General features: G+C 39.7%; 1 protein-coding gene across 10 annotated transcripts in view; it reads right to left on the bottom strand.

Annotated features, from left to right (window-relative positions):
• The window catches only part of CDC42BPA (CDC42 binding protein kinase alpha), a 327,675-nt gene that overhangs the window by 26,891 nt on the left and 282,450 nt on the right, over window positions 1-18,334 (bottom strand). For all 10 annotated transcript variants that reach the window (XM_055323638.1, XM_055323632.1, XM_055323630.1 and 7 more), the window contains 5 exons: window positions 8,810-8,915; window positions 5,173-5,309; window positions 4,223-4,362; window positions 2,975-3,056; window positions 359-575 (listed from right to left, as the gene is read on the bottom strand). In XM_055323638.1, coding sequence (XP_055179613.1) covers window positions 359-575; window positions 2,975-3,056; window positions 4,223-4,362; window positions 5,173-5,309; window positions 8,810-8,915 — 682 coding nt within the window. The remainder of the gene's footprint in view (window positions 1-358; window positions 576-2,974; window positions 3,057-4,222; window positions 4,363-5,172; window positions 5,310-8,809; window positions 8,916-18,334) is intronic.

The raw sequence follows: 18,334 nt of genomic DNA, 5'->3' as shown, positions 1-18,334 counted from the left end.
GAAAAATTGTGGCAGGCATTTGAACCCTACTCATTAGCTTTTCATTATTTACTAGAAAGTAACAGCCAGATGTGTACAAAACAAGACAAAAAATTAAACCTCCAGACACAGAAGCTGCCATTTTTTTTAGGGGATTTGATATGCAGGGTGTCCTGTGTCATGTGTTCTGCCTTCCTGAAACCTCCCCATAACTTCTGAGAGGTATTCGGAACCTGCATCTCACCTAGGAAACTCACACACTAAAAAGTTAAACAACTTGCTCTATGTCACACAGCAGAAAATAGATGCAAGCCAGCCCTGCCCACAGGGGAGGTCAGTCAACAACTACGGTAACACTGTCAACGGGGCAAATCCGTACCTATGATTGCAGCTGCCTGGGTTGTTTTAATGAGGGGCAGAGTGCTGTCATAAGCCTCCTTGGGAACATAGACGGAGCGGTCTCTGAATTTGCTTTTCTTCAAAATCTTATGCAGCTCGTTGAGCACGCCCACCCACTTGTTCCTCTCGCTCTCACTCTCTGCGAGCATTAGGACCGAACACCTGCTGTCAGATGCTGAGAGCTGGGAAGCTGTGACCTAGGAGAGTTAATCAGCTTCTGTTAGGAAACAAATCATGCCGGCTTCAAGTTGATGCTGACTGGCCAGGTTTTGGCCAATAAGATGACACTCATTAGATGACACCCTTACCAGAGGTCAGCTTTCTTCAGGAGAATTACTAGTCATTGCATTAGAATTCATGTCAAAACAAAGGTAACAGATACCTCTATCTATCTATCTTATCTATCATCTATCTATCTATCTATCTATCTATCTATCTATCTATCTATCTATCTACCATTTTAAACGTTAGTAACCATTTTTTATTTTCTTTGCTATAAAGTGCCAGGCTGCCATCACTAAGGAACTCATTACCCACACTCATACATCAACAGCAGCTGATACTTATACTGAGCAATCGCTGAGCTGTGATTGGAGACTTTACAAGTATGAGACAGATGTTGCTATTATATCCTGATTTTACATGTGAAAATACTGTGGCACAGAGTTACAGTCTCTAAGGATGTCCCACCAGACTGGGATCCAGGTTTATGCTCACAAGTACTACATCCAACTGATTTTCAACTTGTTTTAAAAAGTCAGAAATGCTTAGACATAACATTCTATGTTACTTCATAACATAACTCATTATCTTAGAGAAGATCAGCTCACTTGAGTTAGTATTTACATGAAGATTTATCACTACACAAACAGCACTTAAAATCAGAACAGACTTAAATTTTATACACATGGATGCCTTCTTAAAAGTGATTTCAGCAGCAGTGACCATAGAGTCCTATTATGTGGGGCACTTGGTGGCTCAGTGGTTTGTCTTTGGCTCAGGTCGTGATCCCAGAGTCCTGGGATTGAGGTCCCACATCAGGCTCCCCACTGGGAGCCTGCTTCTCTCTCTGCCTATGTCTCTGCCTCACTCTCTGTGTCTCTCATGAATAAATAAAATCTTAAAAAAAAAAAAAGAATCCCACTATATGAATCAACTCCAGGCAAGAGGGCCTCTTAGGCTCTCTTGGTGACCTTCCTTGAATACAAGATTCATAGCAGGCACTCAGTATACAGGTATAACACTAGGGCAGTGGTCTTTTTTGTTTTGTTTTGCTTTGTGTTTTAAACCTTTATTGTCTTAATTCACCAATCCAAGATCACCCTGTGGGAGGGTAGACAGCCTCCAGAGATGGCTAATCAACAATTCTTCCTCTGGAATTAGATTCTTCTCGTCAAGCTCTGGAGTCTATTTCCCCTCCCCTTAAAAATCCAGGTTGGCCTCATGACAGCTCTGACCAACAGAAAGTACAAGAATAATGCCCGTTTTGGCCTGGTCCTTAAAAGAAAAGTCTGGCAGTTTCTTTTGTTCTCTTGGAGGCCAGCCCCGTAGAGCTCAACCAGATGGTTGAATGAGAGACCACATGGACAAGTTCACAGAGAGAATGGAGATTGCCAAGCAAACAGGCAACAACAAAGCCACAGATATGTAAACAAAGTCATATTGGGATATTCTAGCCCCAAGTCAGCTCAATGTAGCCACAGGAGTGATCCTAGTCGACCTTACTCAAAGTGGATAGCTGCCCCACAGTGGCAAAAACTAAATCATTACTGGTTTAAGCCACTAAGTTGTGGAGTCATTATTACAAAGCAATAGAAATAATATTAATTTTTAAAAAATATTTTATTTATTTGAGAGTGTGTGAAAGCATGTGAGAGAGAGAAGTGGGGAGGGGCAGAGGGAGATCCTTCTGGGGAGCCCGATGGGGGGGCTCAATCCCAGGACCTTGGGATCACTACCAGAGCTGAAGGCAGACGCTTATCCCACTCAACCACCCAAGTTGCCCCAAAACATTAATTTTTTTAAATGAGATTTTATTTATATATTTATTTTTATTGATTATTTTATTGTTTTTAAAAAGATTTTATTTATTCATTCATTAGAGACATGGAGAGAGAGAGGCAGAGACACAGGCTGAGGTAGAAGCAGGCTCCCCACAGAAAGTCCGATGCAGGACTTGATCACACCCTGAGCCGAAAGCAGATGCTCAACCGCTGAGGCACCCAGGTGTCCCTTAAAAGAGATTTTTAAAAGAAATCTCTCCTTTTTTTTTTTTTTTCTTCCAGAAAGGAGAGAAACTTTACACTTACTCAGTTTTCTACATGGTATATTTATTTGGAAATTGTAGTCAAAAGTATCACCCAAGATGAAAACTAGTTTAGAGGCCAAATATTTATGCTTTCTACAGGTCTTTTACTAATGAAATATTTACTTAGTGCTAATTGTCTATACATTCAAGTACTGGATAACACAAAACACATTCAGGAATATAGGACTTGGTACTATTCCTAGTAAGTTTATGATCTATATGGAGAGACAAAATATATAATCCCTAAGAACACATAATCTAGTGATCAAATTATAGCACACAACTTACTCTGAATATACAGGGTATATCTTTTCGACTTGCATGAATAACATCAGAAGCCAACACTGAACTCACAGAAAATTCTTCATCCCTGAGAAAAGTGAAACATTAAAAGTTGGCATATGTAGGTATATGTGTGTCGTGTTTTGCGTGTGTATCCAAGTAACACACATGGAGCAATCCTTAAAATTTAATTGCACTAAACATCCAAATCGAATTTTAAAAATTTTGATTTTCCACCATTGTAAGTGATAGTGCTCGAAGTAATTTATCAGGAGTAACTCAGCAGTGGTGATCATACATTGAGCTAGAAAAGACTGCTGCTTCCCATTGCAAGGCCAGTATCTGTACATGCGAAGAGGGATCTGAACCCTCCCTAACAAGGGACCCTCTTGCCTCTCGCAATACATCTCACATACCCACAACATAGCTTATCTGACATTTCACTATTCTTTCAACACCTGAAACAGAATTCCTCCACAAGAATTTACTCCTTGTGACACCCTTGCTTTGGTTCCTAGTGCCATCACTCTCCTCATCTTGAGGACTTGATACCTTAGTCTTAGCTTTAATTCTCCCTGCATTTCTGTAGTGAGCCCCCGAGCACTCTGTTGGACTTTCTTTGCTAATAATTCTCACACCTATCTCCTTGTATTCTGTATCTGTGGGGAAGAGGATGTGCCTGAGGAGCTGGTGGTATGAAATGCCACTGTGTGCCATTTCTGGAGAAAGCTGGATGGAGGCCCATGTGGGACTCATCAGCACAGAGCTGAGAGCTGAAGCTCTGGGGGTTCATGTCACCCCAGGGGAGTGCAAGAGTTAATAAGAAAGCTAAGGAAGAGCACTCCATGGGGGTAGGGGAATAGCCTGAAAAGCAAGAGGTGTACTCATTCAAATGTTTGCCTACTCATTATATGTTCCAAGAGCCTACCTGATTTTGAGATTTCTGCTCCCTTTCCTCACACTGGAATTCCATTCCACACCTTGAGGCAATGATTGAACTGTCACACATTAGGCCTTCATTACCCCAGCCAGCTTTACGCTGGTCTTTTGGATTCAAACTTTAGTTTCTTTTCCCTGACCCCAAGCCCCATCCCTCTACACACACCAACCTGTCCTAGAACTACACCTTGCTTCCTGGTCTTAATTACGTTACTCTGGCAATATTAGCCAATTAGATTATTAACATGAAATTAGATTCAAATAAAAATATGGCAATATAATTAGGTGAAAAATCCGACGCTTTCAAAAGCTCACCTCATGTCAATCACCTGACTGACCACAACGCTGGGCTGAGATGCTTTTCCTTCAGCGACATCATACAGGAAGAGTTTAAAGTCACAAACCACAGCCAGGGCTCTCTGCCATCCTTTCTTTACTCCAGCTGGTTTCGGAATCTTCGGCAAACAGACAGATAGAAACAACTCACACTAAAATGTCAAGTGCAGCCCCCTTAATTACCTACGGAACTGCACAACAGAAACCTCAAGACACTGCACACATGCTCTAGGTCTGCAGCTCTGGTTGGTAAAGTGCAGACAGAAACACAGACCATTGAAAACATGAAAAGTCAACGGTAAGAATAATTTCTTCAAATACGTATGACTTTTTATTCTGAAAAAACTTTTAAATGGTACCATTTTAACTTTCACTAGTAATTCATTAAAATAACATTCACAGATTTTTTTTAAATTTTATTTTAAGTAGGCTTCATACCCAATGTGGGGCTTGAACTCACAAGCCTGAGATTAAGAGTTGCATGCTCTACCAAGTGAGCCAGCTAGGGACCCCATGGATTTCTTTCTAAGTAGCATAAAAGTCAAATTTGAGAGTATAAGGAAATGCAGCTTATACTTTGAATACTATTCAAGATTACCAGTAAGAAACACCCTGATAATATTCTCAGGCTTTGTAAGCCTATGCTACATCTCCAGGAAGACCAGGGGCAAAGACTCATTTTTGGAGATTCAACATCTGTTTGTTACAAGATAGAGATAGTACAGAAAATTTTAAGACATTTTGGAATTTATTTCTAAGCAAAGGCCAGGTTTTTGTTTTCAAATCACTCTGGATAAAATAAAATTATTAGATGAATTTTATTTGCCTAATTTTCTGACAAGGAGTATGTTTGTAAAGCGACTAGACTCTATCCTCAGTCATTAATCAATCTCAAAAGATGAATCTAAACCCAACCTAATTATACTTACCCTGACATGACCTTCATAGGCTGTTCCTATTCCTTTCTGTGGATCTATCCCCAGAGGACCTTTTGTCTGCTCAGGAGGGACTGGACAAGCAGTTGGAGCTTTGTTTACACAAGTTATATGACATGAGAATCCGCACACTTTTGAAGAGGGGGAAAAAAAAAAACCAATGTTCAGTAAAAATACACTTTTACAAAAAAGAAAATTCACTGAGCACTCATTACATACAAGGGGCTTATCTGTGGTTTTGTTTTAAATAATTGTTTTGTCATTTGGGGAGCTGATTCATTTGCTTATCAATAAGAATTTCAATGAGAAACAGTAAAGATTTTTATTATTGTAATATTATTGTTCTGTGTTAACAGGAGTAATCAAGAGGAGCACATACATAGGAAAAAAAATCTAAATTTGTGACTACAACAGTGATTTTAAATTTGGAATTCCAAAAAGTGGTTTCTAGAGTTCTAATTCTTCATCTTGCCACAACTTAGTATCTGCCCTGAAAATTTCTCTTGCCAGGCTCACTAATGGACATGAAATTACTCGACATCTTTGCAATATCTGGAAAATTTTATCAATCCTTTTTGAAAATGAAATTGTTCAATGATTAAAAAGGTACAAATTAAGAATAATCTTTAAGAGTTGTTAATATCATTATAGATTCTTCAGGTATAACTAAGGTCATAATAATGGTTAACTTAAATGAATGCATTTAATTTTTCTATAAGGGAGGTACAGTTACTCCTATTTACGTATGACTTGCCCTGGTCACAGGACTCAAAAGTGGTACTGCTGGAATCCAAACCCAGGCAGTCGGGCTCAGAGCCTGCCCTACCTACCAACAATAGTGCCATGATACCTCTACCTGGTACTCACACGATCAACCTGAAACTCTAAGAGACAGGATAAACAAAAATAAGTATGTAAGTTTCACCGAGACTTGGGTGAATTGAAATATTGAAAGGCACCTGGGTGGCTCAGTTGGTTAAACCTCCAACTCTTGATTTCAGCTCAGGTCATGATCTCAGGGTCATGGGATCGAGCCTCACACTGGGCTCCACACTCAGCTTGAGATTAGAGCTCAAGCTATGTCTGCTTGAGATTCTCTGTTTGCCCTCCCCCCCGCCACTCGCTCTCTCTCTAAAATAAATAAATAAAATCTTTTTAAAAGTTAAAATATTTAAAACAAACAAGTTTGTTGGAAGGGACTGCAGACTAAGAGAATCCATTTAGACAATTCCTACTCTAAGGCTCAGTGCTAGAGAATATTTGGGAAAGATTAAGAGAGGAGCTGAAGGGATACCGTTCTAGGAGTGCATGCACATGGGAAAATGTATATATACATCACTGATGGGAATCATGAAGCCATCAGAGGGGCAGGATGAACTAGTACTGACCTCCAAAACCACCAAACTTCTGTTAGACATCTCATTCACTTATAAGTGGAATGTCTTATAATTATAACAAGTTATAATTTGTTTTACTAATAGGCAAAACCTCACCTCCAAACAGCAGCGGAAACAACAAAATAATTGTCCTTTACAGGATCTAACTTCAATCAACCAAGAAGAAATTAAAATGATAGGAGTCTTTTGGAAGCTGTAACCGCATTACCATAACATTTATAAAAGCCTAGGCAGAGTCTAATGTGTCCCCACAGTGTATAGGGCAGAGTACTAAGGGTCTGTGGGAAAGACAGGCACAATTTCATGACATGAGACTCTAGAAAGGGGCCTGGGGAGATCCAAAAAATCCTACCATGTAATTATAAATGTTTCTGATGCATCAGAAAGGATAAGGGATTAATACCAAGTAGCTATCCAGGATTCTTTCTGATAAACAGATTTTAGAATGACATTTATCTTTATTTGCATTTTATTTTTTAAAAGATTAATTTATTTTAGATAGAGTGAGAGAGCTGGGGAAGTACCAGAGGGAGAAGGAGAGAGAGAATCCTGAAGCAGACTCCCCACTGAGTGCGGAGCCCAATGCGGGGCTTAATCCCAGGACCTTGAGATCATGACCTAAGCCAAAACCAAGAGCCATCTAGGTGTCCCTAAAAGTGACACTTTTAAGTATTGGCTAAATCCAAAATGTGACAAGGCTTAAAAAACTGTACAAATTCTCTCCTTTGGCTTCCATCATACCTTTCTGGTCAACAACATAGATTATTCCTTTTACAGATTACTTTGCTGTCTTTACCTTTTACCTCCTCTGAGTGGTTTCCTAAGGCTCTGTCCTCACACTTGGTTCTCTTTTCACTCTGCCTGTTTCCTGGAAAACGCCATTCCTGTTCATCACTTTGTATGATTATTAGCTCTAAAATCTACTTTTCAACCCAACCATTTTCTTTGGCTCTAAATGCATGTATCTATAAGACTATTGGAGATGATGCAGTCTGGATCTTCTGCTTTGACTGTGAGAACTAAGCAGACATAGCATGCACTGTCTTAAGATGCTATTAACATCCCCTTAATTCAAAGTGATCAAATATAGACTAACTACGAGCGCATTCTAGAAGGGTCACAGTTGCATCTGAGTGGACTCATGACCTTCCCTTCCAGGTCCCTTCCCACCCTAAGGGCTAAGAAATGGAAATTCATAATTTGAATTAGCAAATATTTTATCTTTTTAATATTTTTAAATTATTTTTTTAAAAGATTTTATTTACTTATTCATGAGAGACACACTGAGAGAGAGGCAGAGACGCAGGCAAAGGGAGAGGCAGGCTCCATGCAGGGAGCCCGACGTGAGACTCGATCCTGGGACTCCAGGATTACGCCCTAGGCCGAAGGCAGGCGCCAAACCACTAAGACACCCAGGGATCCTCAATATTCTATCTTTTTCATAAGACATAACAGTAAATGATATATAAAGCATTGTTACAGTGATAAATTTCATTTGATTAAAAAAAGTATATTCCTAAGCTATTCACAAATAATGTATCCCATTATAATTTACACCATATTCATTTCAGAAGTCTCAGGGAAAATAGAGTGGTGCCCAGACAAGTATACTTTGTTTTCTGTTCAAATGAGCCCTGGTCTTTCATCTCTCAGAATGTGAGCTCCACGAGGGCAGGCTCCTAGTCTTTCTCTCTCCATGACTACATCCTAGGGTCTGGAAGGACGGGGCAGGCATTCCAGGAACACGCAATGGATGAATCAAAGAGTCAATGAGTGGTAGGGAAAACCCACTGCTATGAATACTGGGAATAACGTATCTTTAGAGGCAAAGTGGCAGACACTTAATATTTCCGAAAAGATACCAAACTGGCTACTTTTGAAGAACGATTTCTCTTATTAGAGAAATTAAGCAAGGTGAAAATTAAACAAACACATTCAAGGATAACTTTTATGTCTTCTGTCACTCAGTTTAATGCTTTGCCGGAACCACGAATTCACCCAAAGAATGAAATAAAGACTGATAAAGTTCTCCCTTGTTTCTAGGGGCCGTCTATATTCTCCCATGTTCAACATTTAGCACAGTGTTTGGTTTATTATCTGTACCCCTGTTATAGGAAAAAGGAAAGCCAGCAGATATTTAGATGTGTTTTAAGGAGAATACGGTTACGTGATCACAGTTGAGGTAGCCCATGCTAGGACCCTAACGTCACACTCTCCTGTCATTTTGTTCTTACCCTCACAGGAACAGCCTTGTCTTATCAAACCAACCATCAGAGAGGTGCACTGGTGGCATCTGGTAGGTGTTGTGAAAGATTTGACAAAAAACTGATGAGTCTTGCGCTGCAAAACAAATGGATGAAAAAGACGCTGATGATCAAAAACATCAATTATTTAAAGGATTTCTGCAATGTGAATCTCTGGGCCTCACATGAGGTACTAGGATGTTTTCTAAATATAAGTAGAATCAATTGTTTTCATTCCTCACATCTTTTTGTAATTTATGCTTCTTAAATATTTTTACTAGGCAATACAGAACTAGGTTATGCTAAAAATAACATAGGAAGTTACATGATAGGTTAACTGCTCTTGAATGCCATTTGAAAAGTTATGAATTGTAGGTTTTTATTTTTGCTCACAGATTTTGATTCAGGATTTTTACAAATTCTTCAAATGATTCTTCAACAAAAAGTTAAATGAAACATTACATATTTATACTTTCACAAATACAAAAATTTAATATGCTTTTATACCTTCTTAGGAAGAACAAAGAGTAACTGAAAATTCTGGTTATAAGTACCCTGCTATAAGTACTTCATTCTCTGGGACTAAGAATAAAGAGTATACTTAATGAATCTGTTTCCTTCCGTGAAAGCAGGTGGTACTCCCCCTTCAGTAGACAAACATACAGATGTACCATCCTAGAGACAGATGGCAGCCTGAGACTTCTTACTGCAAACCCAGTAAAGTTCTCCAAGGCTTATCTGTTCTATCTGGTTCTAAGTCACTAGACTGTAGCTCTCCAGAACATGCCTCTTCTCTCTTAGAAGGTTTTAATAATAAATGAATTATAATAGCTATTCTTCCACTCAACTGTATGAGCCTAGGGACAACTTACTTAAGTTCTCGGTGTCTTACTTTCCTCATTCTGTAAAACAGGATCGATAACAGTATCTACTTCATAGGTTGTTTAAGTAAATATGTGAATATAAACAAAGCCTTTTGAACAGTGCTGGCATGGTATAAGCATTCAGAACACAGTTACTTACTTTTATATATATATTATATATAAATTTTACTGGAGTTCAATTTGCCAACATATAGTATAACACCCAGTGCTCATCTTGCCAAGTGCCCGTCACTCAGTCACCCCAAACCCCTGCCCACCTCCCCTTCTACTACCCCTTGTTCATTTCCCAGAGTTAGGAGTCTCTCATGCTCTGTCACCCTCACTGATATTTCCCACTCATTTTCTCTCCTTTCCCCTTTAATCCCTTTCACTATTTTTTATATTCCCTGAATGAATGAAACCATATAATATGTGTCCTTCTCCGATTGACTTACTTCACTCAGCATAATACCCTCCAGTTCCATCCATGTTGAAGCAAATGGTGGGTATTCGTCATTTCTAATGGCTGAGGAATACTCCATTGTATATATAGACCACATCTTCTTTAGCCATTCATCTTTTGATGGACACCGAGGCTCCTTCCACAGTTTGGCTACTGTGAACATTGCTGCTATGAACATTGGGGTGCAGGTGTCTCGGTTTTTCACTGCATCTGTATCTTTGGGGTAAATACCCAGTAGTGCAATTGCTGGGTCGTAGGGTAGCTCTATTTTCACCTTATGTTTATGATTTGAGATCTGACCTTCATTGCCTAGTTACAAAGAATTTCTCCATTTTCTCCTACCCATGTTTTTAATTTTTTAAATCTACATTTTATTTATTTATTTTTTAAAGATTTATTTATTTATGATAGACATAGAGAGAGAGAGAGAGAGAGACAGAGACACAGGAGGAGGGAGAAGCAGGCTCCATGCCCGGAGCCTGATGTGGGACTAGATCCCGGGACTCCAGGATCGCGCCCTGGGCCAAAGGCAGGCGCCAACCGCTGAGCCACCCAGGGATCCCCTAAATCTACATTTTAAATCTAAATTTTAAAACTAATACACATACACAGTTTAAATAGTAAAATAGCATCACAATGCTTAGAATAAAAACTGAAGTACCCTTCCACCCCAAGTCATCCTTCCTAGAGGCAATTTCATTTAACTCTTCCAGCTGTTTGCCTCCTTCTGTATGTATCTCTGTAATTTTGGAGGAGGGTGAAGCAAGTCTATTCTGCTATTTCTTGATTTGAGGCATTATACTGATTTCCTGTCATGGAAGATGAGGATTTGGCACTATCACACCAACTACTCCCTTCATGGTCTTAATATTGGTATAGCACAGTTTTGGGTTAAATTTTACATTTAATGTTTAAGTTATTATGACCTTGGATTTTTAACTGAGTCGAGAAGTATACTATAGTTACATGTTTCTTTGTGTCATTTTTTGACTTTTCTGAAACTAATGATGCCCTCCCTCTTTTAAACTTAATTTTCTAGGTCCTCTCATGACTTACCCCAGACTCTCCAAAGCAACCGCAAAATCCTCTCAAATCTATGTACCACATGGTCAAGCAGTGAGGAAGGAAGGCTTCAGTATTCCTCTGCCCCGTGTTATTGACCAGAAGTTTCTCCTGGAGCCTCTCTGCTTTTCTGTTGAATGTTCAGCTGCAGGGCTTGGGTCCTTCTCCCAACTGACCTGTGTGCAATTCTCTCCTGTGGACCCTCTGCCTTTCTCTTTCTTCACCTCCTCCCTTGCTTTGATGGAAATCATTTCTTAGTAGTTTACTTAGGAAGCAGAACATAGGTGATAATACTTTGAGAAAATCTAAATCTTCTGAAAATTTTATTATTTTCCCCTAAATTGATTAAATATTTGACTGGGAATCAAAAATTCTAGCTCAAAATCGTTTTACCTTACAATTGTCCTTTCCATTTTGCTGTTAACAAGTATGATGCCGTTTCGATTCCTAATCATTTGAATGTGATGTTTTTTCCCTAAAGATTTATTTATTTGAGAGAGAGAGTGTGCAAGCCGGGGAAGGGAGGGGGAGTAGCAGAGACAGAGAATCTCCAGCAGACTTCTGGTGGAGTGTGGTACCCAACATGGGGCTCCATCTTCCAACCCTGAGATCACAACGTGAGCTTAACTGACTGAGCCACCCAGGAGTCCCTCATTTAATGAATTTTTAAATGCCTGTCTTATTTTTAACTTTTAAAGGACTCTATTTTTCTGGTTATTCCTTTTTAAAAGTTTCCTCTTGCTTTGGCATTGCCTCTTTTTCCTTCAATGAAAATAGGAAATCTGTTTGTTGGGATCTTTTTCTTTCGTTAAAGGATTTCCTAAAATGTCTCCTGATCCTTGGGAATTTGTTCATATTTAAGTGTGAGTCAGTAAAAAAGCTGAGTTGAAAGTGTTTTGGTTTATATTTTGTGCGGGTGCCCACGCACCATCAATGAGGACCAAGTTGTCTCACTGGGACTCTAAGCTGCCATTATCCGTAAGTCTTTTCTGGGTGAATTTCTTCAGAGACTCCACTGAAATCCTCCCAGGAGGCTGGAGGGAAGGAGGAGGAAATAAACCCAACTGCCAACATTTTGGGAGCTACACAGAAGAGAGGGGTTCAGAACCTCACTTTTAGGTTGCAGACTTCTGCAAGATCTCACGACTCCTAGTTCAACACTTCCTCTTCTCTCACCAACCACTGATGTCCTTCAGTTTGTGGTCTTTCAGTGACTCCACAAAGTGAATGCACTGCTAAGTTGGTGGTACACTGTCTGGTTTTGAGAGATGCTCTAACAGTGCTTCATGTGGACTTTGAACCAATTCCCCAACTCATTCTAGACTCCCTTTCCTACTCAGACTCCTCAAAGGTATCAGGTGTCTTATCCTTCTGCATGATGTGAAGCTTGTCCTTCATGTGTTCCACCAGAAGGGCTTATGGGAACAACAATCCTTGACTTCTTGCGCATTCTTAATACTTCTCCGTGGCTTTTATTTTTGAATGATGCCTTATTATGCTTAAAAACTCCAAAACTCTTAAAAATCTTTGACATTCTAAATTCATCAAATTGTTACAACTATGTGCAGTTTTTTTTGTATACGAGTTATACCTCAATAAAGTTGTCAAAAAGAAAGTCACAAAGGAGGGAAAAAACCTTGGACTCACACTTTCCTTGGGTATTTTAAATGTCATCCAATTGTTTTCTGGCATAGTGTTGCTATTGAAAAGTCTGACATAAAATTCATTCTTTTCTTCTTCCTTGAGTTACTTATTACACTTCTGTCCAATGTTTTTTTCTTTATAAGCCATGGGTTTACTAGAATGTGTTTTCTCTTGTCTGAGTTGATTTTCTTGGCTATTCTGGGTGCCTCCATAGTATGAGTTTCAAGTCTGCTTTATTTTATTTTAAAGAATATTTTACTTACTTATTTGATGGAGAGAGTGAGCAAGTGAGAGGACACACATAAGCAGGGGGAGCAGGAGAGGGAGAAGCAGACTCCTGGCTGAGCAGGAAGCCTGATGTGGGGCTTGACCCCAGAACCCCAGGATTATGACCCAAGCCAAAGGCAGACATGCTTAACCAACCAACTGAGCCACCCAGATGCCCCTCAGGTCTGCTCTATTTTAGAAAATTTTCCTGAACACAGATTTTGGAATTTTCTGTTACCTTGGTGTTCTCTATCACAGACTCCTATTATATAAACATTGGCCCTTCTATGTTATTCTTTTCCAACACTTTTCTAAAATCCTTTTTACCTCTTTCCTCATTTCTGTTTAAAAAATTTTATTTATTCATTTCAGTGTGGAAGGAGGGGTAGAGAAAACATGCTCGAGTCATGGAAGGAGAAGAGGAAGGGAGAGAGAGAGAATCCTTAAGCTGACTGCTGAGCATGGAGCCTGACATGGGCTCAATCCCATAACCTCGAGATCATGACCTGAGCTGAAACCAAGAGTTAGAAGCTTAACCAACTAAGCCACCCAGGAGCCCCTCCTCATTTCTTTCTTTTTTCTTTTAAATTTATTTATTCATGAGAGAGAGAGAGAGAGAGAGAGACAGAGACACAGGCAGAGGGAGAAGCAGGGTCCATGCAGGGAGCCCGACATGGACTTGATCCTGGGTCTCCAGATCCCACCCTGGGCCGAATGCGGCACTAAACCGCTGAGCCACTGGGGCCACCCTCCTCCTCATTTCTTGATTAAAAGAAAAAAAACTATATTCTATTTTCATAAGTGATTTATTGAATTTATTTACTCCCAAATTCCTTATGTGCCAGTCTGTATTCCTTCAGTCTTATTTCACCTTAATTTTTTTTTCACCTTAATTTCTAATTCTTTCCCTAGATTCTGTCACCTTTCTTCAAATCTTGCTTTCTTCAACACTCTCATTTCTAAGGTTTGCTATTTTAAATTTTTGTTTTTTCATAGCTTCTACTGTTTCCTTAATTTCTTCTGAAATACTGATTGTTGGTTTCGCAGAAATGTTTTCTGGCATACTTTCATTTTTAAAGCTGACACTTCTCTTTTTTGTGTATGTGAGATTTGACTGTGGCCACTTCCCTCAGTTTAAAAAAAAATATTCATGAGAGACACAGAGAGAGGCAGAGACATAGGCAGAGGGAGAAACAGGTTCCCTGCAGGGAGCCTGATGTGGGCCTCTATCCAGGACCCTGGGATCACGTCCTGAGCCAAAGGCAGATGCTCAATCACTGAGCCACCTAGATATCCCCATTTCCCACATTTTTAAGTGAAATGACTTTTCCTATACCTCTATGAGGGAGAGATGGGCCAGGGTAATCTTTCCAGCTCTATGCCTTTGACTCTGTTTTTTATCATTTTCATTAAGATGATTTTTTTAAATGACCTCATTCTTTCCAAGCTCCTCCTTCCCTCTTCTTAATCATCTGGACTTTCTCTTTCCTTTCCTGCCTTGCTCAATTCTGAACCCATTTCCTACTGACCTCCTTAGGATGGGGCTGTGATCTGGAAGAGTATTCTGACCATCTGGTTTTGAGAATTTACAACTGCAGCACTGTCACATCGTCCACTGTCTTGCCTCCCTGATCCTCACCTGCAGGATGGAGCTTGCAAAATTCTCTTGGTTTCTAATGTTCTTGAGATGCCCAGCAGTGCTTGTGTTCTGGTGGTTTTCTGGCTCTGGGATTATCACGAATCTCTCTGCTTCACCTCCATTTTCTCTAGAATAGTGTTTAATACCATGGGGAGTCTTACAGATGACTGTTTTTCCTCCCTATCAGTTTATATTTTGGAGTTCGTGGGAAAATCACATCTATTGTTCAAGTGTCATCTGTCAGGCTTTTTTTTTTTTTTTTTTTAAGTTTTGATGCCTATCCAGTTGGTCTACTTTTATGGAGAGATTCTCTAAGATTAAAAAACCATGCCACGGGATCCCTGGGTGGCGCAGCGGTTTGGCGCCTGCCTTTGGCCCAGGGCGCGATTCTGGAGACCCCGGATCGAATCCCACGTCGGGCTCCCGGTGCATGGAGCCTGCTTCTCCCTCTGCCTGTGTCTCTACCTCTCTCTCTCTCTCTCTGTATGACTATCGTAAATAAAAAAAAAAAATTAAAAAAAAAAAAAAACCCATGCCACCACTGCAACCAAGTTCCCAGAATCCTCTACCCTCTACTCACTGGATTCTAGACTCAATGACATCTATTTTTCATTAAAATGTTTTTAGATTGCAATTAAAAAGGTGGTAATAATTCATATTTCCACCATAATGTTTCACAGTATCCTCCTGATAACAAAGACATGTACACCACAAATGTAAAGAGGTAGCTCATTATTACTGTAATCTGCTTTTCTCCAACTACTCCTAAGTCTGATCATCTTTTCACTCTCATTTTAATTTATTTTTCATCAGCCTGTTTCTAGCTTTTGTCCAGTTAACTATTGCGTGTCCATCCCCTTGTTTATAAAAGCTCTTGGCACATGCAGAGATTTACCCTCCATCCTCTGCTCTGCATTTTCTCTACTATATTGTTTGTCTGAGTTAAAATCTCCAATCTGTCTCTAACCTAGTTCTCCTGAGTTCTTAGCTCTTGCTTTATACAGGTTAGGGCATAAATGTGAGAATCATATACATTCATGATCATTATCTTCTGTATATCTGTTATTCCCTTTGTTAGAATACAATGTCCTCTTTCGTGCCCTTTGGTATTTTACACCTTAACCTCCGTATTACAGTATGTATCTGTGATCTCTCTTTTATTTTCTTCCCTTCTATACACCTTTGCTTTCAGCCACACAACTTCTCACTGGCTCTTGTGTTAGGCTCACTCTGGGGAGTCAGCTGCCATGTAAGAAGATTGAGGCTATCATCTGGACAGACCCTATCAGCTGCCTGTCACGGAAGCAAGCCATCCTGGACATGCAGCACAGCTGAACCTCCACACATTTGCAGTCTCAGCTGATGGCTGATCATACCCACATGGCAGACCCTCGGTGAGAGCCTCCCCCTTGAGCCCTTCTCAAATTCATACCCACAAAATTGTGAGACTTAAAAACATTTTTAAGCCATTAGGATCTGAGACTATTGCAGTTAAGAGCACCAGGTTACCATGTTTTCCATTCTTCCTTTTCTGTTTCCTGCCTCCATTCAATGAATAGCATTTCCTTCTACAGGTATGAAAATTACACATTTTATATGCCAGTCTTCTATTTATTCCTTTCAACTTGTTAAGATTTATAATTGGGCTTACTTTCCTTATCAAGTTATCAATATTTATTTAAACATTTATATGATACTACTATGTCAGGTACTGTTCTAGGGTGTCTACAAATATTAAGCTTCTTTCTTTATTTTTCAAGATTTTATTTATTTATTCACAAGAGGCACAGAGAAAAAGGCAGAGACACAGGCAGAGGGAGGAGAAGCAGGGTCTATGCAGGGAGCCTGATGCAGGACTTGATCTCGGGACTCCAGGATCACACACTGAGCCGAAGGCAGATGCTCAACCACTGAGCCACCCAGGTATCCCTACTAAGCTTCTTTAAAACTCCAAAGAATTCAGTGAAATGGATACTAAGATTGTACTCATTTCTTGTTTTGAAGATTTTATTTATTTATTCATGAGAGACACACAGAAAGAGAGGCAGGGACATAGGCAGAGGGAGAAGCAGGCTCCCTATGGGGAGCCTGATGTGGGACTTGATGCCAGGACCCTGGGATCATGACCTGAATGGAAGGCAGACGCTCAACCACTGAGCTACTCAGGCATCCCTGTACTCATTTCTGATGAGGAAATGGAAGCAGGGAAAAGTAAGTAACTTGCTCAAGTTCATACAGCTAGTCTGTGAAGTAGCTGGATTGCAATTTAGGAGGCCCTGCTAGGAACACACCGTAACTACCGTGCTATGATCCTTACCCTTACCTCTACTGTGCTTGTATTTATATTAATTCTGGACCACTGTGAATATATATTTCCTTTGTCTTTGGTTTTTGCAGAGTGAGGGTGCTTGCTTTTAGATCACAATAAAATCCTCTGAGATACACCTTTCACCCTATTTCCCAAATCTCTTACAGTGGACTTGAGGCTTTGCAGCTCTTTTTGATGGAGAACATCCTCCAAAAAGATTTACTTTCTTTTTTCCACTTTTATTAAGATATAACTGACATATTAAGGTATACACCATGATGGCTTGATAGATGTATACAATGCAAAATGATTATCAAAGAAGTTAACGTCCATGAGTTCATATAGTTGTAATCTTTATTCTTGCGAGAATGTTTCAGATCTATTCTCTTAGTAAGTTTCAAATATATAATACAGTGTTGTTTCCTATAGCTACTATGTCTTCCATTTGTCCCTAGAACTTACCTATCTTGTACCGGGAAGTCTATACCTTTTCCCTCATCTCCCAACCCTACCTCTGGCAACTAATATGTTCTCCGTTTCTGTGAGTTCAAATTTTTAATATTGTACATATAAGTGAAACCATACAGTATTTTTCTTAACATAATTTCACTTAACATAATGCCCTCAAGGTCCATTTGTGTTATCACAAATTGCAAGATTTTCCTCTTATGGCTGTATAATATTCCTGTGTGTGTGTGTATGTGTGTGTATGTATACACATTTTCTTTATCCCTTCATCTGTCAATGGACACTTGGGTTACTCCCATGTTCCGACTACTGTAAATGCTGCTGCACTGAACATGGGGGTATATGTATCTCTTTGAGATGGTGATTCTGTTTCCTTCAGGTATATACCTAGAAGTGGAGTTGCTGGACCAGATGGTAGTTCTACTTTGAATTGTATGAGGAGCCTCCATACTGCTGTCCACAGTGGCTGAACCAATGTATACTCCCATCAACAGTGCACGCGGTTTTCCTTTTCTCCACATCCTCAACACTTTTGGTATCTTTGTCTTTTGGATGACAGCCATTCTCACAGGTATGGGGTGATACCTCATTGTGTTTTTTTTTTTTTTTTAAAGATTTATTTATTTATTTATTTATTTATTTATTTATTTATTTATTTATTTATTTATTTATTTATTCAGAGAGAGCGAAAGAGAGGCAGAGACACGGGCAGAGAGAGAAGCAGGCTCCATGCAGGGAGCCCGACGTGGGACTCGATCCCGGGTCTCCAGGATCACACCCTGGGCTGCAGGCGGCGCTAAAC

Source organism: Nyctereutes procyonoides, unplaced genomic scaffold (assembly GCF_905146905.1).
Source record: "Nyctereutes procyonoides isolate TBG_1078 unplaced genomic scaffold, NYPRO_anot_genome, whole genome shotgun sequence".
Taxonomy (NCBI): domain Eukaryota; kingdom Metazoa; phylum Chordata; class Mammalia; order Carnivora; family Canidae; genus Nyctereutes; species Nyctereutes procyonoides.
Note: the sequence above shows the minus strand (reverse complement) of the source record. Positions and strands in the feature narration are given on the sequence as shown.